Below are 22,147 nucleotides of genomic sequence, written 5' to 3'. Positions count from 1 at the left end.
GGCTTGTTTGTTTGTTTTTTGAAACAGGGTTTCTTTGTGTAGTCCTGGCTGTCCTGGAACTCACTCTGTAGAACTGGCTGGTTTCAAACTCACAGCGATCCAACTGTCTCTGCCTCCCACGTGCTCAGATTAAAGGGGTACGCAGCCATTCCCTGCTTTGATGGGGTCCTCTCGAAAGTTCAGATGACCTGCTAGCGTTAGAAGGTCCCTGAGCCGCCTGCTGTCCTGACATCCCCCGGGAGATGAGCTCTTTAGGGAGAGAGCCTTGCAGAGAGCAGGCAGAGGGAAGGTAGGCCCGGTGATCCAGGGCCTTCAGAGGCTCCCTCGAGGGAATGACCTGTCACATGGGAAAGGACCCCGAGAGGAAGAGAGGGGATGGCAGCACAGGAAGCAAATCCTCAGGAGACAGTCGGGTGTGGCCTAGATGGAGGGAAGAGGAAGCTCTTTGCAGGCTGACTAAATGTGGTCTTTGAAGTGACAGGAGCAGGGGTAGGGCTGGAAAGCCAGGAGGAGCGCTAAAAGGATGGGATCTCCTGTTGTCCCCACAGCACAGCAGGGTGGGCCTGGTCAACACCAGTCAGCCCCGCTGCGGGAGGGAACTGGAACGTGTAAATGGACAACGTGACTGCTCCACGGTATGGCTGAGGGGATGGCTTTTATTGCAGATACCAGGGAGAGAGCAATTAGAGGCATCTGAGCAGCCCAGAGCTGAGAGAGAAAGTAGCAGATTGAACATGGCCAGCAGAGAGAGGCAGAGGAGGGAGATGGGAGAGAGAGAGAGAGACAGAGAGAGGGAGACCGAGAGGAAGACCAAGAGAGTGTGGGCAAAAGAGAGGGGGAGAGGGGAAGGGGGGATGGGAGGTGGGGACAACAGAAGCAGCAGCTGCTTACAGGCCAGCCAGCCTAGAGTGTCCTGTGCGGTAGCAGGAAGAGAGATCTCCCTTCTCACACCAGAAGGGACCCCTCCTTGTGTGGCTGGCTCTTGCCCTGCGGTGCCATCTTTGGAAGGAGGGGAGGACAGAGGCGGCTCAGGGCCTTGTAGCCTCTGGCCCAAGTTCAGGCTTCACCGGCAGCTGGTCCAGGGGTGTGCCCCTTATCCCACAATGCTCAACCCATCTAATAGTTCCTTTCCCATAGGCGTGGGACTGGGGTGAGCGGTTAGTATCCTGGAACAGTACCACGGCCCCTAGAGGCGCTTCCCAGACACACAGTGGATCCCCCTCTTTGGTGTTGAGTAAGTGACAAACCATGTCCTGTTTATTAGAACAATTTTATTAGAATAAAATCCATGGCGGTGGGGGGGGAAGGGGAGGGGAGCAATGGAATTTCTGGCAGAAGGACTCTGGCTGGTGTGAGTTGACAGCATGGGGGGACACTAAGCTGGCTGCAAGGCTGCCTTCCCCACAGAAAACTGGAGAAGAGTCCACCTAATTTTCAGTCGAAACACTCAGGACATGAGAATGCTCAGGGGTGGGGTGGGGTGGGGTGGGGGGGGTTAGAGCTTCCGTGAGGCCGGGAGTTGGGCACAGAATAAACACTGTGCCTAGGGCCCTGGAGAGCCAGGGTAACAAGCAGCACCAGCCGTCATGTCCAGAGCCCCGCCGGCAGGAGGGAGCCCCAGGCTTGGCATCTCCCTACCCCCACATGGTTATCTGCAGCCACTGCAAAGACAGCAGAAAGCAGAAGGCCGTCTGCAGTGGATGGAAAGTGAACGAGACTAGAGGGGAGGGGACCATTTGTGGCCCGGACCAACCTCCCTCTTCCTTCCCGCATACCTGCTCCATATTCAAGCAAATAAAACCAGTATTCTTGGGGTCCATGGATAGGAAGAACCCTGTTTTAAGGAGAATGTGGGATGGGGGTTAGTGTGGAGATGATGGGCTAAAGAGCCCAGGCCCCCAAAAAGGAGAAACTTGCCCATCACAACTGGTTAGGAGCCAGGCGGGGTTATGAGCACTTGCCGAAGACTCATTTGCTCTGTACAAGAGTACCGCGGGATGGGGTCAGTACTGACCTCTTGTTAATGGTTTTACATTGATTGATCGATTGATTGGGTATGAGAGGGGTATGCGAGTGCACACATGTCACAGCTTGCACCTGTGGAGGTCAGAGGACAACTTGTGGTCCTTGGTTCATTGCTTCCTCTGTGTGAGCCCTGGGAATTGAACTCGGGTCTTCAGGCTCAGTAGCTATTTTGCTCTCCCTGTTGTTTTAACTCAAAAAGTCTCACTAAGTTTCAGGGTTTCCTCAAACTTGTGATCCTCCTGTCTCAGGTCTCAGCTTCCCAAATTTCAAGTACTTATAAATATGGGCTACCATGATCCATCCTTGGGACAATATTTTATTGATTTATTTTTGGGGGACAGGGTCTTTTGGCTGACCTGGGCTGACCTGAAACCCACTCTGTAGCTGAGGATGACCTTGAACGCCTGATTTTTCTGCCCCCATCTCCGGAGTGTTTGGATTAAAGGTGTGCATCACCACGCCAGGGCTTGGAGCCAGCTGAGCAAACACTCTACCAACTGAATGACAACCCCAGCCCCTGGCGCAGAACTGTCACCATCTGTACTGTGTCTTCTAGAGAAAGGGATCGAGGGACAGACAACAGGCACAGCCCCAGCAAGTTGTAGATTTGAACTTGGGTCAAGTGTGTTTTCTGTGTGGGAGTGGTTCTGCAGAAAGGACTCAGGGTGAGCAGTATGGGAACATGCCACTCTTCTTGGTCTGATCTGGAGGTAGGGGGCAGGTGCCTCACTCACCAAACATGGCCTTTAGCCTTAGGAAACAGTTGATGAAGCTGTCAAAGTCCACGATCATGTTATCGTCTGCATACCTAGCCACTACTGCCTCAGTTACCTTATTGTTCATCTTAATGCCTAGGAGACAGATGGGGCGGAGGGTAGGGAGCATTCAGGCTCTAGACCCAACTTCCCAGCCCCCTGCCTCTGGACAGCCTCCTGATGCCTGGCCACCTGCTTTCTCTATTGCCAAGCGCATCTCGTAGGAGTTCAAGGTCCCAGAGCGGTCCTCGTCACACTCCTTGAAGATGTCCTAAAGACAGACAGATGTCATCAGGCCATGTATGTAGCATAGTGGTTGACATAACAGAATACTGCAGCATGACTGACTTACAATAGCTGCCCAAGACCCTGGGGCCCCACCACTCAGACCAACCACTGAATCTCTAATGTGCCTGTTATCTGGTAGTTGAAGGGTTAATTCCAAACATAGCGAGGGAATGTTGGCACCCTGCCCAGTGTGTGTGTGTGTGTGTGTGTGTGTGTGTGTGTGTGTGTGTGTGTGTGTGTCTGTGTCTGTCTGTCTGTCTGTCTGTGTCTGTCTGTCTGTCTGTGTCTGTGTTGTGTGTCTCTGTGTGTTTTCGGTTCTAATAGCTTCTTTGCTAGTTCCCATCCTTGGCTGTCTCTTAACCATCCACTTCTTGAGCTTTTTCCACAGGATCTGGAACTCCAGGTAACCAAGCTTGCCAGTACCATCTTTCTAGGGGATTAGTTAAGGATAAGAGTGAAGAGGGCATCCTAGGGATGAGGGGACAGGGGGCCCTGGCACAGGCTTGGGGTTCCTGAATGCTAACAGCCAGAACTGGGATCTTTAGCTGCCCCCAAGGCTAATTCCTATCACAAAGGAGTGTACTGAGGCTGGCTAGAGAGATGGCCACCCTGAATCAGCCTTGGAGGGCATGGGGAAACGCTGGTTCGGATTGCCACAGGGCAGAAAGATACATCCATGAGGTTGACCATACGACGACAAACATCCAAGCTAAAGCCCTTAGTCTTGAAGATCTTGACTGTGAGGGAGGCAAGGCAGGAAGAAGAGACAGGTGACTTCTGTGCGGGACAAGATGGGGTAGCCTTTGCAGGCCTGAGCTGTGGGGGGGGGGTGGCCCACTCACATTTACTTGACATCTTGTTGAGGAGTTTGTGTAGCTCATACATATCTACTTCCTTGTCCTAGGAGGAGAGACCGTGATCATCTGCTCTGCTCCTTTGGCCCAGCGGTCACCTCCCTTCAGCCTCTGCCTCTGGCCTTCTTACCCCATTTGCCACTATCTCGAACAAGTGCACGGAATCCTGGTCCAAATCCTTCTCAGAGACGGTCTCCTGGGGGAAAGAAGCCAGGAGGGAGGGAGCCAGTCTTAAAAACATCCATCATGCCCCAAGAACCTCCAAGTTTTCTATTACCTCTTCTAGATGCTCAGCCCAGTTGACTTCATCCAGCAACCTGGGCATAAGAGAGTGAAGGTTTAGGGATAACTAGGGGCCAGAGAGATGAGGTTCTCCATGGGGTGATCTTGGAAAGGTCCTGTCATTGTATATGGGACAGTATAGAACAATCCATCGAATCTCAGCTCTAGTTTTACTGTTTCTATTACCAGCTTAGACCTCATGCCTCAGTTTCCATGAGCATAAATTAGGACTGACGTGGGGGAGGGCCAGAGTCCGACCTCCTGTAGCTCTTGGGCAGGGAACCTTGCTGCGGTGAGGTTGGCCCCTCACCAGGTCTCACTGTGTTTCTCCGTGAAGATCCGAAGCAAGAAGTCAGCATCTTTATGGGGTTCAAAGGTGGAGGGGATAATGATGTATTCCCCTGGAGGCAGCCGAAGATGGCTGTTCACTTCCCGTGAGTTGGTGAAGATCTCTGAAAAGCCATGGTCCCGATATTTCGTAAAGAACTCTTTCTTCAGATGGATGTCCTGGAGGTTCTGAAACTGTATGTACCCTGGAGGTGGGTACAGGACTAGCCCAGGAGAGCCAGGAGAGTGGATCTCCTAGGGTGAGTCATCTTTTGGGCAGGATTGGTGGTGGGGACCAATACCACTGCTGTGGCCTGGACCCCTCCCATGTGATCAAAACCCCCAGTGTGGTCTCACCCCTCCCTGATTCTCACCGTTGGGTCACAGCAGTTGGACTCCTAACTCAGGGTTCCCCAGACCTTTCTTCCAGATCCCTCCCCTTGCCAACCCACATGCAGCCAGGGGTGAGCTGGACGCCGGCCCAGGAATCAGCCTTTTGTACCTCCTTAGGGACCTGAAAAGAAAAGAGAGAAGAGATTCAGATCTTCAGGGCAGTGAAGGGGCTCTGACCTTCAACTGGGTGAGTGTGTACCGTGCGTGTGAGCACAAGGGTGAGCCTGGGTCGGGGCATTGGTACAACGGGGTGGGTAGGGTGTAGGCTGTTGGCATTAAGAATTTGTTTTCAATATCAAAGTCCAGTTTGCACAAAGTTTGCAAAGGCCGCTTTTTGTCGCTCGGGGTTAAGGACAGGAGACTGAGTTCTGGAGAGACAGGGATGATTTGCTGGAAGGGAAAGAGAACTGGATGCCACCCAAGAGTGTGCTCCTAGCGTGCTCCCCTGCAAGGTAACCTGCAGCACTAGACAGGTGGCCATGGAAACGGGGGATGGACAGCAAATGCGTTTCACGTTCGCCTTTCCCCCTCCCTGGCAGCCCAGGCTTTGATTTTGCCATGTAGTTGAGGATGGTCTTGAACTTTTCATCCTCCGGCATCCACCTCCCAAATGCTGGGATAACGGACACGTGCCACTGTGCCCAGTTTTATGCGTTTCTGGGCATAGAGCCCAGGGCTTCTTGTTTTGTTTTGATCTCTGGAGACAGGGTATCGTGTAGGCCAGGCTGGCCTCTAACTATGTAGCTGAAGCTGGCTTTGAACTCCTGATCCTCCTGGCTTCTGCAGGCACCTTCATTTGTGTGCACATTGCCACACAGAGACACACACATAATTAAAAGTTAAAAACCTTGCATGTGTGGTGGAGCATACCTTTGATCCCTTCATATGAGAGGTCCAGGCAGGAGGATCTCTGTGAGTTTGAGGCCATCTAGGTCTACATAGACAGTTCCAGGCCATCTAGGGCTACATAAAGAGACTGTCTCAAAAAAAATTTTTTAAATAAAAAAAATAGTATTTTCCCTGGTCTACAAGAGCTAGTTCCAGGACAGCCTCCAAAGCCACAGAGAAACCCTGTCTCGAAAAACCAAAAAAAAAAAAAAATAGTATTTTCAAATAAGTTTGCACAAGATGAATTAAATCAGATCAAACAAAATAGGTGGTTGCCAAGGTTTGGGTGTCTGTCACTCCAAAGCTTACATAGACACTTAATACCAAGGTTCGCATTTTGTGAGTGTGTGCTTGCTGTGACACACATGTTGGGTCAGAGGACAGTCTGAGGGAACAGGCCTTCTCCTTGTACCGTGTGGGGCTGGGGGAGTCAGGACAAATGCCTTCACTCACTGAGCCTTCTGGCTGGCGCCGAACCCTTGCCCCCGCTGACTTTCTAGCCTCCCCTTGGCGTGGAGCCCAGGCTGTCACACACACCGGGCAAGCACTGGTTCTGCTCACTACTGAGAGCCCGGACACTCGCCAGGGACTGGGCATACAGTAGGATATTGTAGAGTGTCCCATGCTTGCTGACTATATAAGTGAAAGACTAAATGGACATTTCTGGGTCCTTGCCAACCGTGGGAAACGCAGACTGGGAACGCCTTCTGGCTTCTGCGGTGAGCAGTTGTGATGGAGTGGCTGGGGCCACATTTGCGTGGGGTGCTGCTGAAGTCTTTATTGCTCCAGCAATCAGGACAGAGTGTCTACCCCTGCCCCTTCAGTGTGTGAGCTCCTAGAGTCACCTCCTCCCTCCTGTCATAGAGGAAATGGTAGTTGGTGTGGTAGGTTAAAAAAAAGTCTAGCCAGGCGCCTTTAATCCCAGCACTGGGGAAGCAAAGACAGATGGATGTCTGTCAGCTCGAGGCCAGCCTGGTCTACAGAGCAAGTTCCAGGACAGTCTCCAAAACAATACAGAGAAACCCTGTCTCAAAAACAAAAAACAAACAAAAAAGAGGTGAGGCGCTGGGGAGGCAGGGGCAGGTGGAGCTCTGAGTTTGCGCCCCGCACGGGGAAGCACAGGTGGTGGGGCCCCCAGGGGCACACCGAGAAGATGACGAAGCCTATGGTGAGCAGCTGGGCCCCCACGGGCCGGGCGTGCCTCCAATTCTTCTGCATGAGGGCCACCAGGCAGGTACAGACCACCTCGCTTTGCGCAGAGCCGTTCTCCGGGTCGTCTTCCGGGTCGTCCTCCTCCGGGAGAATGATCTTAAACAGGGGGTTGCTCCAGAATGTCTCTGTGGAAGACGCAGGTCGAGGTGGTTGTGCTGGGGCAGGCCCTTCGTACCGCCGCTGTCCCCTTTCCGGGTGCACTGACACCCCAGCCTGAAGGCCCTGGCATCCAGCTGACTCTGCGCTCGAGCTCACACCCACCGGGGTTGTTCCTGCAGCCTCCGGCTGTGCTCCCCTTTCTCCAGCTGCCCTCGTAGAAGGTTGCGTGCCAGCAGCTCTTGTATTCCTGGGGCCACAGGGCATCCGGGGTGAGGTTGCAGATATCCAGGAGGGTAAAGTTGCTCATGAAGTCGTCATAGGACATCCTGGGGCGGGGGTGCACACAGCTCTGTGAGTCTCCCGCACACCTACAGGGGTCTCCTGTGGAGGGACCTCCCCATTCCAAGTACAGCGAGGGGGGGGTGATGTACATGGCCAGCCCGATGCTCCCCCAAGCCACACTGACCAGAACTCCCCATCTTCCTTCTTCCGTAGCAGCTTTATCTGGACGTCCACACCCACCTCTTCCCACTCCCTGGCTCTGCAGAGAGAAAACCGCGGGAGGTGAGGACAGCCATGCTTCCTCTCGATGGGACTTTCTGAAGGCCACCTCCAGAGTTCTGGCTGTTGTTTTTTTTTTTGTTTGTTTGTTTTTTGGTATTTGTTTTGTCTTTTCGAGAGAGGGTTTCTCTGTGGCTTTGGAGCCCATCCTGGAACTAGCTCTTGTAGACTAGGCTGGTCTCGAACTCAGAGAGATCACCTGCCTCTGCCTCCCGAGTGCTGGGATTAAAGGCGTGCGCCACCACTGCCCCGCTAGAGTTCTTGTTAAATGGAGCAGCACTGGGGACAAGGGTAGGCCCCACCGTGACGTCGGTTTCCTCACGGGTCCTGATGTATGTCTTTGTTCCCCTCCCCCGGTCAGGGCGTCTACCTGTCACTCCAGGCTCCATTCCATTCAATCCGGCCCCAGGGGTTCTGGACCCGAATCAGGGTTTCCATCTTGCCTCTGTAGGAGACCTGGGGAGGGGCACAGAAGTTCAGCGTGTGGCGGGGGGTGGCTCTCACTTACCGGTGGTTCTTAGAGGGTGCCATGAGCTGCACTCACATCCTCAAGGCCGGTGACTGCATACGCATGTCCCCTCACCAGCATGTTTTGGGTCATCGTTTCCAAGTCACTACTGCTGGTGACCTACAGAAAAGGAAGAGGGGTAGGCATTTGAGGTCTGACCTGGAGATCCCAAGAAAAACACTGTTGTATGTGACTCATAATACACATTGTAACATACATATGGAGGGTATTAAATACTGCATTGAGGCTCTCAAATTCCCTATGTAGCCATGACTATCCAACTATCCTTAAACTCCTGATCCTCCTGCCTCAGTCTCTGGAGGGATTATAGACATGAGTCAGCACATGTTGCTTATACTTTACAGATGTCTGTACACACACACACACACCAGTGCAGTCACCTATTTGTGTGTATGGTGTATGCGCACACATGGGATGGCCAGAGAAAATCAGGGTTTCTCTGTGCAGCTTTGGAACTCTTGTAGACCAGGCTGGTCTGGAACTCACAGAGATGCGCCTGCCTGTGCCTACGGAGTGCTGGGATTAAAGGTGTGTGCCACCGCCTGGATCTTACTGTTTTTACAATAAGATATTTATCTTTTACCTTGTGTGTTTTGAGTGTTTTACTTGCAGGCTTGTCTGTGTATTACACGTGTCCCTGAAGCCCTAGGAGACCAGAAGCCATTGGATCCTCTGGAACTGAGTTCGGTGTGGTGAGACACCAGGTGGGTGCTGGGAACTGAACCCACACTCTTGGCAAGAGCAGCCAGGGCTCTCAACTGCTGAGCCCTCCAGCTCCTTTCCTCACCCTTTGAGACTTAACCTCTTTTTGCACCTGAAACCACTGCTTTGGGCTCCTGGCCAGCAAGTTCCCAGGATCCACCTGTCTTTACTCCCAGCACTTGGGCTATAGGCACACATATGACCACATGTGGCTTTTTTTTTTTAAAAAACATGGGTTCAGGGGGGAATTTGAACTCAGGTCTTCTGATGTTGACAGTGAACACTCTTACCTACTAAGCTAACTCCCCAGCTCCCTTACTTTTGAAGCAACTGTAGATTCACAAACAGTGGAACAGGGAGAGCCTATGCTCCCTAAATGCATTCCCTCTGTACATTCTGCAAAATACACCACAAACAGTGTTGTGGGGCATGCCCGCAATCCCAGCACTTGGGGGGCAGAGGCAGGTGGATCTCTGTGAGTCTGAGGACACCAGACTTACATAGTGAGAGCCTGTCTCAAAACAAAGCAAAAAACAAAACAAAACAACCAAAATCTAAACTAAAAGAACTGAAAAGAGGACAAAATAAAGCAGAACTATAACACAAAGTCAGAGCCAGGACATTGCTTTTGATGCAACTGTACATCTCACCCTAACTTTAAAAATTCTTGCCAGGTGGTGGTGGCATGCACCTTTAATCCCAGCACTTGGGAGGCAGAGGCAAGAGGATCTCTGTGAGTTCCAGGCCAGCCTGATCTACAGAGAGAGTTCCAGAACAGCCAAGGCTAATAATGCACAGAGAATCCCTGTCTTGAACTACTCCCCCCAATGTAATGGTGTTGTTGTGTGTATGGGTGTTGTTGTGTGCATGGGTGTTGTATGCATGGGTGTTGTTGTATGCATGGATGTTGTTGCTGACAAAGGTCTGTGCACTACATGTATGCAGTGCTCATAGAAGCCAGAAGAGGGCATTGGATTCTCTGAGACTAGAGTTACAGATGGTTGTGAGCTGCCATGTGGGTGCTGGGAACTGAACCCTGCTCCTCTGGAAGAACAGCCAATGCTCTTAACCACTGAGCCACCTCTCCAATCCCTTCTTCTTAGCTTAATCATTTGTGGTTGGTTGTGCGATTTTATCACCAAAGTCAAAATGAGGAATGTGTTCTTTGCTACAGACGGCCTCTGCAGCCAGGCTCCTCTCTCCTCCTGCCTTTCCCTCCTCCCTTGGTCACTAATCTGTCCAGGACAATGCTGCCATCACCTCAAGGTCATAGAGAGGCAGATTACAATTTATTGGGGCTGCTGCTGTTTGTATCCTGTGATGTGTGACAATCAGTTTCTTTTGAACAAGACAATTCTTGTGATTCACCTACAGAAAGACAACTAGGTTGCTGTTCCCACTGTTATGAGTAGAGCGGCCGCAAGCATTTGTGTCCAGGCCTTGCGGGGAACTAAGTCCTTCTTCCTCTCCTCTTCTTTCCAACCCCGTCCCCCATGTAACTGCTGCTGCATGGAAGTGTTGTGGGTACGTTTATTTATTTTCTGAATAAGTATTTGTTGGGTGCTTATTGCATGCTGGGTGTCCTCTAGAGTGCCAGGGTCCAGTGGTAAATGAACCAAGTAAAGGTCTCTGCCCCCTGGAACCTTCTCCCTTCTCTCTGGGTCACAGAAAATACTGTGGAGAAAGTCACACAAAGCAGAAGATATACCAGGTGGCGACAGGCGCTCTGGACCAGAGAGAGGCAGACAGACATTTGTTCAAGAAAGGGATGGTGGCCAGCACACCTTTAACCCCAGCACTCGGGAGGCAGAGGCAGGTGGATCTCTGTGAGTTCAAGGCCAGCCTGGTCTACAGAGTGAGTTCCAGGACAGCCTCCAAAACTACAGGGAAATCCTGTCTTGAAAAACAAAAAAACCCAAACAAACAAAAACAAAAATAAACAAAAAGAAAAAGAAAGAAGAAAGGGGTAGCGAGTGAGGGAATGTTTGGGGATGGATCCTTGGGGTAGGGTCGAGGACCAACAGGCTGGAAGGCCCTGGGACCAGACCCAGCTCGGCTTACTTCAATGGAACAGCCCATAAGGGAAGACTTCTCCACGGCTTTTCTGAGGAGCCTTAGAGTGTTCTGAGGGGGCTTCCGGAGCCGAATGCTCTGGGCCACACCGCCTGTGAAGTCCTCGAAAGCCTCCATAGTGCTGCCTCCCGCCAGGGCTTCGTAGGAGCCATTCAGCCTGCAGGCAGACAGTTGAGAGCGAGGGAAGGAGACTTGCCTTGTCGTGTCCTGTCTCCTCCCCTGGTTCAGTTAGTGGCCCGGCCCGAGGTCCTTGGGGGCCAAGGCCAGGCTCCAGAAGGCCAGTTTGGCTCCTGGCCTGGCCGACTTACTTGGCATAGGCCTTCTCCAGCAGGGCGCTCCAGAATTCCTGGCGCTTGGCGGAGTGCACGAACACCAGCTTGTTATTCTTAGTGGGCAGCCGGTCGTCCACGACCACGTTTACCCACTGCCCAAACTGCCAAAACTGTGGGTGGCAAGGGGACATTTGTCTGCATACAGGTGAACTCCGTCCTTAGCGCGCCCCCTGGTGGCCACGCCAAGAACATACCAGCAATAGTCTCTCATACTGGGATTTTTGTTAAAAAAAAATTGTTGTGTGTGTGTGGGGGGCTTGGGATAAGTGCACTTATTTCCTAAGTCACTTAGACCAAGACCCAGTCACTCCTTAGAACACGTGAGAGGAAATCGAGAAACGCCCTAAAATCTCTCACTGTTTCCCCACCTCCATCCCAAACCAGGGTCTTTCTCAGCCTCAAGAAAACCCTACCCATGGGGCTGAAGATTTGGCTCAGAGGTTAAGAACACTGACTACTCTTCCAAAAGACCAAGAAGGTTCAATTCCCAGGACCCACATGGCAGCTCGCAACTGTCTGTAACTCCATCTACAGCAGGTTCAACACCCTAACACAGACATACATGCAGATAAAACACTAATTCATGTAAAATGAAAAATAAATCATTGGGAGAAAGGAAGCCCCACCCACCTTTAGACTGGGGCCTATTCTGAAAAAAAGACAGCCGGGGGTTGAGCTTTTGGGTCTTAAAATCCTCTCCCTATTTTATGACATTCAGAATTGATCCTACATCAGTTAAAGGGCCAGGTCACATAAATCATATGGTGGAGATTTTCAGTGTTGCAATACCTATGTGCATTCCTGGGCATGGGCACACGCATATGCACACAAACACACACAGACACACATATACACACACACAGACAGACACAGACACACAGACAGATACACACATAGACAGACACACATGGACACACACAGAGACACACAGACACACATACACACACACACACAGACAGATACACACACAGACAGATACACAGACACACAGACACACAGACACTGAGAATGGGAAGAGAGCCACAGCAGATAATTATTTTCTTTGGAACTTTAAAAGAATTAGCTTACATAATGTCTTTCATAAGCAGGTATTTCTCTGAAAATTAGTTGAAAAGTCATCTCAATCAGTGTTGTATTTGAAAACAAAGTGAGTACATACATTCTCTCTCTCTCTCTCTCTCTCTCTCTCTCGTAGTTTGAATAAGAATGGCCTCCATAGGCTCCTATATTTGAATGTTAGTCACCAGGGAGTGCAACTATTTGAAAAGATTAGAAGGATTAGGAGGTGTGGCCTTGCTGGAGGAAGTGTGTCATTGGGGTGGGCTTTGAGGTTTCAAAAGGCCCAGTAGTTCTCTCTCCCTACTTCCTGTGGATCAGGCTATCACTCTCAGCTATTTCTTCCGTCCCATGCTTGCCTGCGTGCTGTCATGTTCCCTGCCGTGATGCTAATGGACTAACCTCTGAAACCCTAAGCCAGCTCCCAGTTAAATGCTTTCTCTCATGAGCTACCATGGTCATGGTGTCTTTTTACAGCAATAGAACACTGACTCAGTCCCTCTCTGTGTTTCTCTCCCCACTCCCTCCCCCTCCCCCTCTCCCCGCCCTCCCCCCTTGCCCTTCCTCCCCCTGTTCCTTTCACCTGGAAATGGAAGATGCCAGCATAGTTTTTCTTGAAGTTCTGACCCTTGGGCACCACACGGTACAGCAGTTTGGGGCAAGTGGTAAGGGAGCCTATAGCAGCCAGCAGCCAGCAGTCCCCTTAAAGGCAGACAGGCAGGGGTTGTCACTGAGCAGCTCACACGTGTGGGGGCCCAGATCCCCATCAGAGGAGCAGCACCACAGATGTCCCCGGTACAGGTCCCTCCGCCTTTTCACTGAGAAATGTTGGGAAGGGGGCAGAGAGTGACTCTGGGACAGTGAACTCATGCATTTGTTCAGTCTCGAGGGAGTCACAAAAACGGGTAACACTGGGGAATTTGGGAAGACTGCATAGCATCCTGGTTTCTCGCAGGCAAGCTTCCCATCTGTTGAACACATCCAGTCACCTTCTCTGTGGCATCCCCACCTACTCCCATGCTGGAGCAGTGGCCAAAGGCCCAAGATGTGTCTCTAGAAAACTTCTGTCATCTCGGCATTTGGGTGGTGAAGGATAAGAGGGTTTTAAGTTCATTTGTTACCACCCTGGTCTACAAAGGGAAACCTTGTCTCAAAACAACTCAGCAGCTAAAAGTGCTTCCTGCTCTCTCAGAGGACTTGAGTTTAGCCCAGCATCCACATCAGGGAGCTGTGCAACCACATGTGTTCTAGCTTCAGGGAAGCCTACAACGCCCTCTTCTGGCCTCTACAGACATTGCACTCACACACACAAACCCATATACAGTAACACATATATACAAAATTAAAAAGAATCAACCAACCAAAAAATGATGCCTTGGAATTGGAGAGACGTCTCAGGAATTAAGAACACTTGCTACTCTACCATGAGGACCAGAGTTCAGGTCCCAGCATCCATATCAGATATCACACATCTCACAAACACTTGTAATTCCATTTCCAAGGGATTGGACATCCTTGTCAGGCCTCTGAGGGCACCAGGCACACATGTGTGCATGCTGTGACACACACACACACACACACACACACACACACACTAATATTTTTTAAAAATATGGGTTGGAGAGATCAGCAGTTAAGAGCACTGGCTGTTCTTCCAGAGGTCCTAAGTTCAATTCCCAGAGGCCACATAGAAGTTTGGGCAGTGGTGGCAAATACCTTTAATCCCAGAACTCAGGAGACAGAGGTAGATGGAGCTCTCTGTGAGTCCAAGGCCACCCAGATCTATGCAAAACTGAATCAGTCTAAAAGAGAATTAGAGCTCATGCTTTTAATCCCAGCCCTAGAGATATATAAAAGAGGCATATAAAAGACAGGAACCCAGTGTCTCAGGTTGATTCTGAGATTTAGTCTCCAGCCAGCTGAGGAGAGGCAGCTGTCTGGGATTGGAATCTGAGGCTTGGTGGAGGCAGGATTGCCGTTTTGGCCTGAGGTAGAGTAAGAGCTAGTGGCTGGCTGCTTTGCTTCTCTGATCTTCAGCCTGAAGCTTGAACCCCAGTATCATTCTCTGAGTCCTTTAGCTCTTGTGCTACCCCCTGGAGCTAGCTGAAGATGGAGCACAGGACAGTGTCCCTGTCCAGAGGCATGGGAACATGCCATGCATCAGCCATCCACCGCCACCTGTCTCCTGGGGTCGGCCCTCAGGCATTAGTCAGGTAGCAGGTGGTGCGGTGTGAGCTCCAGGGTCAGGCCAAACTTTCTGGCACTGGAAGTTTCTCCGATGGCTGCTGGCCTCTGGGCTTTGGAGGGAGGGTGCAAGCAGGAGGGAACAGTAAAGACTACACAGTTATCATCCACACAAGGGCACAACACTGATTTTCTCCGCCAGTTCGCAGCAGCCCTCGGGCCCACTGAGTCAGAGGCAAGTGTGGTCCTGGGGTTCCCTGACTTCTTGCTATACTTATTTCTGCCCTAACCCTGCCACAAATACAAAGTGAGGTGGTCCTGCTGCCTGCCCTGGCACCGAAGGGGCAGGAGACTGTGAGGCAGGACTAGCTCAGGGGGCAGGAGGTAACCCCATGCCTGGACCAGTGTCATGTGACCCCATCCCTCCTTATTTGATGGCCCAGACTAAAGAAATCCCACCACCTGTGACAGGCGACAAACATGTGAGTTTTATCTCCTCAAAAGATAGGACCCAATCCCTGTGCTTTTTTTTTTTCTTTAAAGACAGGGTCTCCTATACCCATGTTAGCTGTGAACTCATTGTATAACCTTACACTTCCCACCCTCTTTTTTGGCAAGGTCTCTAGGCTCTTGGCTAGCCTGGAACTCACTATGTAGACTAACCTGGCCTTGAATTTGTGAATAATTCTCTTGTCACTTTTAGATTTCAGGATTACAGGCACATGCCACCATACCCAGTTTTTTGTTTTTTAAGTTAAAAGGTTTATTTATTATTTATTTATTGTGTATAAAGTGCTCTGCCTGCATACCAGAAAGGGGTACTAGATCTCACTATTAATGGTTGTGAGTTACCATGTGACTGCTGGGAATTGAACTCAGGACCTCTGGGAGAGGAGTCAGTGCTCTCAACCTCTGAGCCATCTCTCCAGTGCTCCCATATCCAGCTTTCTGTGATGCTAAGGGTTGAAGCAAGGGATCCATGCATGCTGGCTGAGCAACCTGCCAACTGACCTACACCCAGCCCCGTAACCCTTTGCCTGTTGAGGATGTGTCACATTTAGGGCTCGTTCCTATTAAAACATGGAGATTACTGTGTGTAGTGATGCCTGAGATCAGGTGGGCCCCAGGGGTGTGGAGTATAACCCAGTGGGCAATGCTTGCCTAGCTGAAGGCCCTGGGTTCCATCCTAAGTAAAAAATAAATATATGAGCCAGCTATGGTGGCATAGACCCTTAATCCCAGTACTTGGGAGGCAGAGGCAGATGGGTCTCTATGAGTTCAAGGCCAGCCTGGTCTATATCGTTAGTTTGTGGCTAGTTAAAGCTACATAGTGAGACCTTGTCTCAGTATATAAATAAAAAATAAGCAAAAGAAACAAATAAATGAAAAGCCCCTGTTTTCTCTTGGGCTACTCAGTAGGAGTCAGCTACCATGCTGTGTGGACATGAAGCAACCCTGTAGACAGGCTTCCAGGAAGGGGCTCAGCCTCTGCCAACAGCCAGCTAGCCACTGAGATTCCATCCACATGACCCATGCATCTCAGCCAAGACTGTAACCCCCATCCAGCCAAGACTTCAGAGAACCAGGGTCCCACAGTGCAGGTGACCTCAGGAGACATGAGACACTCTGGGCCAGCCCTGCCCCTCGGTTTCTGAGGCTCCCCAACAGAGCTTGGGAGGTGAGCATTACTTGCTGGTTGTTTGGGATAGTCTCATGTGACCTCAGGTTGACCTTGAACTCCTGATCCTTTTGCCCCTTTTTCCTTAGTGCTGAAATTGTAGGTAAATACCATCATGGCTGGTTTGACGCTTAAAAAAAAAGATTTTGTCTCTGTGTGTGTCTGTCTGTGTGTGCACATGTGGTGGCATGTGAGGGGGGCGCTCCTGTACACATGGAGGCCAGCATGGGGTGTTCCTGTGCATATGGAGGCCAGCAGGGGGTGCTCCTGTGCACATGGAGGCCAGCAGGGGGCGCTCCTGTGCACATGGAGGCCAGCAGGGGGCGCTCCTGTGCACATGGAGGCCAGCAGGGGGCGCTCCTGTGCACATGGAAGCTAGCAGGGGGCGCTGAATTCCTTGGAGCTGGAGCTTCAGGTGTTTCGGATGATGGACTTCGTATTTGAGTGCTGGGGTCTGAACTCTGATCTTCATTATTCTGTACCAAGTGCTCTAAGCCGCCGGGCCAGCTCTCCAACCGCCTCCAATTGCTAAGCCTTGGGTAATGTATTATGCGGCAACATGTATCTGCTTTATCACCCCAGTCCAAACCAGACTGCAGTAGGCACAGAAGGGACATAGAGGACACACAGGACACTTCTCCTGACTGGCATCTCTTGGCAGGGGAGGAATAGGGAAACAGAGGTAGGTTGAGTCTAGGGAGTTCCAGTTCTCCAGGCTTGAGAGCCATTCCTTAGCCCCCGCCCCGCTCTCTCTTGCCCCTACTTCCCCCATAGAGGCCAGCTCCCTGTCCCCCACTCACCGAGGACCCCTTGGCAGATGTCTGTGGGAGAGAGCTCATTCGTAATGAATTGGGGGTTACTCGTGATATCCTGTGATGAAGGAATAACAGTGTCAAGGGGCGAGGGACCCAGCCTGCTTCCCTCGCACCTCTCGGCTCCAGGTGAGCAGTAGGGGGCGCACTGAGCCATCTGACCACAGTTTTGCTGTGATAGCCAGACTTGGGTGCCAGCCCAGGATTAAACTAACGGAGCCTGTTCAGAACTATCCCCAGCTCTGACGGCATCGGGCCCAGCGCCAGGGCCCTCCCCGTTTCCCAGTGCCCACCTTGGGCCGCTGCCAGTAGATGTTCTGCACCTGTTTGGAGCTGGGGCCAAGATCCTTGAAGCCTATAGACTTGGGTTCAGCAGGGAAGAGAGGGTCCTCAAACAGTTCCCCCTTCTTTAGACACGTTGCTTGAAGCTCCTCAAAGTTCTGATTCTTGAAGTTGCAGGCATTTTGGTGTTGGCCCACGCCCCCGGCCTTGAGCCGACTACTGTTTATGGAAGCCACCATTCCCTTGTCAGTAGAGATGGGCTCTGTTCGGTACAAAAAGACAAACAACCCAATTTAAGTTGGTGCTGCAGCTGGGCGGGCGGGGACAGCAGCTGCTTGGGAGGCGGGAGCAGGAGGCTCAGGAGCTGATCACCTTCAGCTACAGAAGTTTTAGTTTTTAATACTGTGCCTCCATGGCCTCTGCTTCAGATCCTGCCTCCAGAATCCTGCTCTGTTTGAGTTCCTGCCCTGACTTCCTTCAGTGATGAACAGCAATTTGGAAGTGGAAGCCAAATGAACTCTTTCCTCCTCAACTTGCATTTTTGGTCATGGCGTTTTGTTGCAGCAATAGAAACCCTAAGACAGTATTTTCTGTTTTTGTTTTTGTTTTTTGGTTTTTTGAGACAGGGTTTCTCTGTATTGTTTTTGGAACCTGTCCTGGAACTCGCTCTGTAGACCAGGCTGGCCTTGAACTCACAGAGATCCTCCTGCCTCTGCCTCCCGAGTGCTGGGATTAAAGGCGTGCGCCACCAATGCCTGGCTCTGTTTTTGTTTTTTTTTAAAGATTTATTTATTTATTTACTTACTTATTTATTATGTATACAGTGTTCCGTCTGCATATATGTCTGCCGGCCAGGAGAGGGCCCCAGATCTTGTTACAGATAGTTGTAAGCCACCATGTGGTTGCTGGGAACTGAACTCAGGACCTTTGGAAGAACAGCCAGTGTTCTTAACCTCTGAGCCATTTCTCCAGCCCTGTTTTTGTTTTTTGAGACAGGCTTTCTCTGTAGCTTTGGAGCCTGTCCTGGGAATTTGTTCTGTAGACCAGGTTGGCATCAAACTGAGAAATCCGCCTGCCTCTGCCTCCTGAGTGCTGGGATTAAAGGTGTGCACCAGCACCGCCCGGCTGACAATGCTTGCTTTAATGTGCATTTATTTGCATGTGTGCCTGAAAGTATGTCTGTGCACCACGTGCTTGCAGGAGCTCACAGAGGTCGGAAGAGCATCAGATCCTCTGGAACTGCAGCTACAGAAGGTTGTGAGCTGCTGTGTGAGTGCTGGGATTCAAACCCAGGTCTTCTGCAAGAGCAGCAGGTGTTCTTAACCACTGAGACACCTCCAAGCCCCCCCCTTTCCTCTGTCTATCAGCCCTGGCTATCCTAGAACTTGCTTTGTAGACCAGTCTGACTGTGAACTCACGGAGATCCACTTGTCTCTGCCTCCCAAGTGCTGGGATTAAAGGTGTGCACCACCACTGACTGGTGTCCCCATTTTTAAAAGATTTATTTATTTAGTTATTTATGGGGCCTTACTATATCTAAACAGGTCTGGCTAGCTTGGAACTCACTGTGTAGACCAACCTGACCTCAAACTCACAGAAATCTGCCTGCCTCTGCCTCCCAAGTTCTGGAATTAAAGTTGTGTGCCATCATGTCCAGCCTAAAAAATTGTGTACAGGTGTCTTTCCCGACAGGTACGCTGAGGCCAAAAGAGGACATCAGGTTCCCTGGGGCTGGAATCAGTGATGGTTGTGAGCTGCCTAATGTGGGTGCTGGGAACTGAACCAGAGTCCTCTGGAAGTTCAGCCAGTGCCCTTAACTGCTGAGCCATCTCTCCAGCTCCATAGATCTAAAAAACTTACTTATATGTGCACCTGTCTGTGTTGGTACGCATGTATGTGTATGTCGGGGGAGCAGAAGGTGTCAGATTCCTGGGAGCCAGAGTTACAGACATTTGCAGAATGTTCGGCTTCTCGCCTGGGTGCTGGGATCCAATCTGGGCCTCATTATTGTGCAGTGAGTGCGCTTGACCGTGGAGTTGTCTCTCCAGGACCCAACAAAGTGCAAACCATCATGTTTGCAGAGAGCCTTGGCCAAGTGACACCCTGCCTCAGAAAATGAATAAAAATGGCATGGATATTTTTCAGAAGGTCAAGACCATCAAGAGATGCCCCTTCCTACCCACAGAGGGGAGGAACGACAAGGCTGTGTAAGGCGTAGTGAAGACACTGGAGCCCTGGAGCATGGCCGGGGACATGGGAAATGATGGGGTCCCTTTGGAGAGCATCGTTTGGCCGCAGGGTCTTAAATAATGAGACACAGGGACTAGAGAGATGGGTCAGTAGTTAAGAGTGCTTGCTGTTCTATCCAGGACCCAGGCTTGGTTCCCAGCACCCACATGGGAGCTTATGAATCACCTGTAACTCCAGTTTCAGATAACCTAAACCCACTGTGGCCTTCTTGAGTACCTGCACGCATGCACACACCCACACATAGACACATGCAGCACATGGGTTGGTGGGAGGGGCGAAGCTGAGACGGACGAGGCAGGCAGAAGCTCAGGCAGATGGCTATGGGAGAATGGTAAGAGACATGCCTGTGCTGGGAGTGTGGCGAACGCCTTTAATCCCAGAACTTGGGAGGCAGAGGCAGGCAGATCTCTGAGTTGAGGCCAGCCTGGTCTACAGAGAGAGTTCCAGGACAGCCAGATACAGAGAAACCCTGTCTTGAAAAGCTACTTCTCCCCCACCACCCCCCCCAAAAAAGAAAGAAAGGTACATCATGACATATGAAACTGCTGCCTCCATCAGACTAAAAGTCAAGGTGGAGTGGCGCCCCCATCAGACTAGGGACCTGTAGTTTTTTTCTTTTCTTTTCTTTTCTTTCTTTTTTTTTTTTTTTTTGGTTTTTCGAGACAGGGTTTCTCTGTATTGTTTTGGAGGCTGTCCTGGAACTTGCTCTGTAGACCAAGCTGGCCTCGAACTCACAGAGATCCGCCTGCCTCTGCCTCCCCAGTGCTGGGATTAAAGTCGTGTAGCACCGACGACCGGCTATTTACTTATTTGCTTGTTTATTTTCTATGTGGCATACATGTGCCAGAGCATATATATCTGGAGGTCAGAGGACAACCTGTAGGTTCTCTCCCTCCACCTTGTGCGTCTTGGGGATTGAACTCGGGTTCATCAAGCTTTGTGGTTAGCACCTTCACCTGCTAAGCCATCTTGCTGTCAAGGACCCTGCTTCTGGGGCCTAAGTCACACAGTGACACCCAGTTTCTGAAGTTAAAACAAGAGTACTGCCTCCCAACCCCCTACGTCTATTGATTAATATATGATGCACTAAGTCACATATCTCGCACACTTTTTGTTGTGGTAAGAACACTAAATATGAATACTGGTTTTGTTTTGTTTTCTGACAGGGTCTTACATAGACCCTGGTTGGCATCAAACTCCCCATGTAGCTGGGACCTTGAACTCCAGACCCTCCCACTTCTACCTCGGGCAGATGCCAGGTCAGTGTCTTCAGGCTGGGTTTTCTATGATCCGGGGAGGGATCTCAGGCTTCAGGCATGTGAGCAGTCTACCACCTTAACTACATCCCAATCCCTCCTGTCAGTAATAAAAAAAAAAAAGACTTTTGAGACAGGGTTTCTCTGTAGGCTTTGGAGGTTGTCCTGGAACTCTCTCTGTAGACCAGGCTGGCCTCGAACTCACAGAGATCCGCCCGCCTCTGCCTCCCGAGTGCTGGGATTGAAGGTGTGTGCCACCACGGCCCGGCAAAAACCTTACGTGTGTACATGAATGCACATGCACACAGGGGTAGGGGTGTTGCGTCTCCTGTGAGCTGTAGTTACGGGTGATTGTTGATCACCCAGAACAGGTGCTGGGAACCAAACCTGGGTCCTCTGCAAGACCAGCATAGGCTCTTAAGCACTGAGCCATCCCTCAGCCCCGCTCCCAGGGAGTTTTAAAAGGATTACATCACAACCAGGGAACCAATGGTTTTTAAGGATTGTTTGCTCTCCAGAGCTTGGAGGAGATGCAGACATTGCTTTAGAAAACTGTAGCGGTTTACGGTCTCCTTCAAGTCTATACATCACTAGCCTGTCGCAGAAGCAGAGTCCAAGAGCCTTTGTCCCCAGTGTGACCCAGCTCCCTTCCTGCTCACAGGCTGAGGGGGAGGGGCAGAGCCTCGACTCTCCCCTCTGCTGCTGGTAGGGCTGGATTCCCAAAGGAACACCTTCTCAGCCTCCCCTTCCTGCACTGTTACTGGCCGGCCCGGCCTGCCCTGGCTCTGAGGGGAGGACTCAGGCTCCATCCAAGCGGCTTGCTCCTGCTGCGTCTTAGAACCTCAGGTTTCTGGACTAAGAAGGGCTTGTAGGCTTGGGAGGGATTTTCTCTCTTCCCTAGGGTTTATTGTATCTCTAATGGCTGATGAGGGCCCTCTTACACAAACCCCTTTGCAGACAGTCATGACTGAGGGATATGGGACATAGCCAACGCACCAGGGAAAGGAAGGAGACCTGCGTACCCTTCCCCTAAGCCAGAGGCAGAAGAAGCAGGCTGGCTTTTTACCCTCTGAGCATCCAGCCTGATAGAGTCTGAGGTCTCAGAGAGCGCAGCCCCGTTTCTGTAGGAAAGCCTTAGCACACAGAAGGGACAGGCCCCGTGAGTGCCTACCTGGGGAGCACAGCATGCTGAAGGGTATTGGGTGAGCATCTAGCATTGCCAGCACCTGGCACAGAGCTTGACAGTTGAGGGTTCTTGGTGGCGGTGGGGGGGGGGGAGGAGCAGAGAGCACCCCTCCCCCACCCAGAA

At 51.2% G+C, this 22,147-nt stretch overlaps 1 protein-coding gene and 1 long non-coding RNA gene across 4 annotated transcripts; one reads left to right on the top strand and one right to left on the bottom strand.

Annotated features, from left to right (window-relative positions):
- Positions 1–508: 508 nt before the first annotated feature.
- On the top strand, positions 509–5,939 carry LOC121133337. Its single transcript, XR_005870169.1, has 4 exons — positions 509–635; positions 1,138–1,234; positions 3,973–4,791; positions 5,042–5,939. It is a non-coding gene; the product is annotated as an uncharacterized LOC121133337 (long non-coding RNA).
- Capn11 (calpain 11) lies at positions 1,255–22,090 on the bottom strand. Of its 3 annotated transcripts, none has more exons than XM_040729569.1 (22): positions 22,010–22,090; positions 17,344–17,594; positions 17,039–17,108; positions 12,960–13,078; positions 11,297–11,430; positions 10,977–11,145; positions 8,229–8,312; positions 8,055–8,140; positions 7,590–7,664; positions 7,286–7,449; positions 6,959–7,149; positions 5,034–5,045; positions 4,515–4,726; positions 4,200–4,239; positions 4,053–4,118; positions 3,911–3,968; positions 3,741–3,805; positions 3,430–3,498; positions 2,973–3,051; positions 2,760–2,876; positions 1,776–1,834; positions 1,255–1,691 (listed from the first exon to the last, which is right to left on the bottom strand). In XM_040729569.1, exons 1-22 carry the CDS (start codon positions 22,053–22,055, stop codon positions 1,635–1,637), a joined length of 2,223 nt encoding a protein of 740 aa, XP_040585503.1. In that variant the 5' UTR covers positions 22,056–22,090; the 3' UTR covers positions 1,255–1,634. The 3 variants fall into 3 exon arrangements, with proteins under 3 accessions (XP_040585503.1, XP_040585504.1, XP_040585505.1); XM_040729570.1 differs by having other exon boundaries at positions 1,255–1,661; XM_040729571.1 differs by having other exon boundaries at positions 17,374–17,594.
- Positions 22,091–22,147: the final 57 nt, after the last annotated feature.

Source organism: Mesocricetus auratus, unplaced genomic scaffold, assembly GCF_017639785.1.
Source record: "Mesocricetus auratus isolate SY011 unplaced genomic scaffold, BCM_Maur_2.0 Super-Scaffold_100021, whole genome shotgun sequence".
In the NCBI taxonomy this organism is placed as follows: domain Eukaryota; kingdom Metazoa; phylum Chordata; class Mammalia; order Rodentia; family Cricetidae; genus Mesocricetus; species Mesocricetus auratus.
This window is presented reverse-complemented; position numbering and strand designations above follow the sequence as displayed.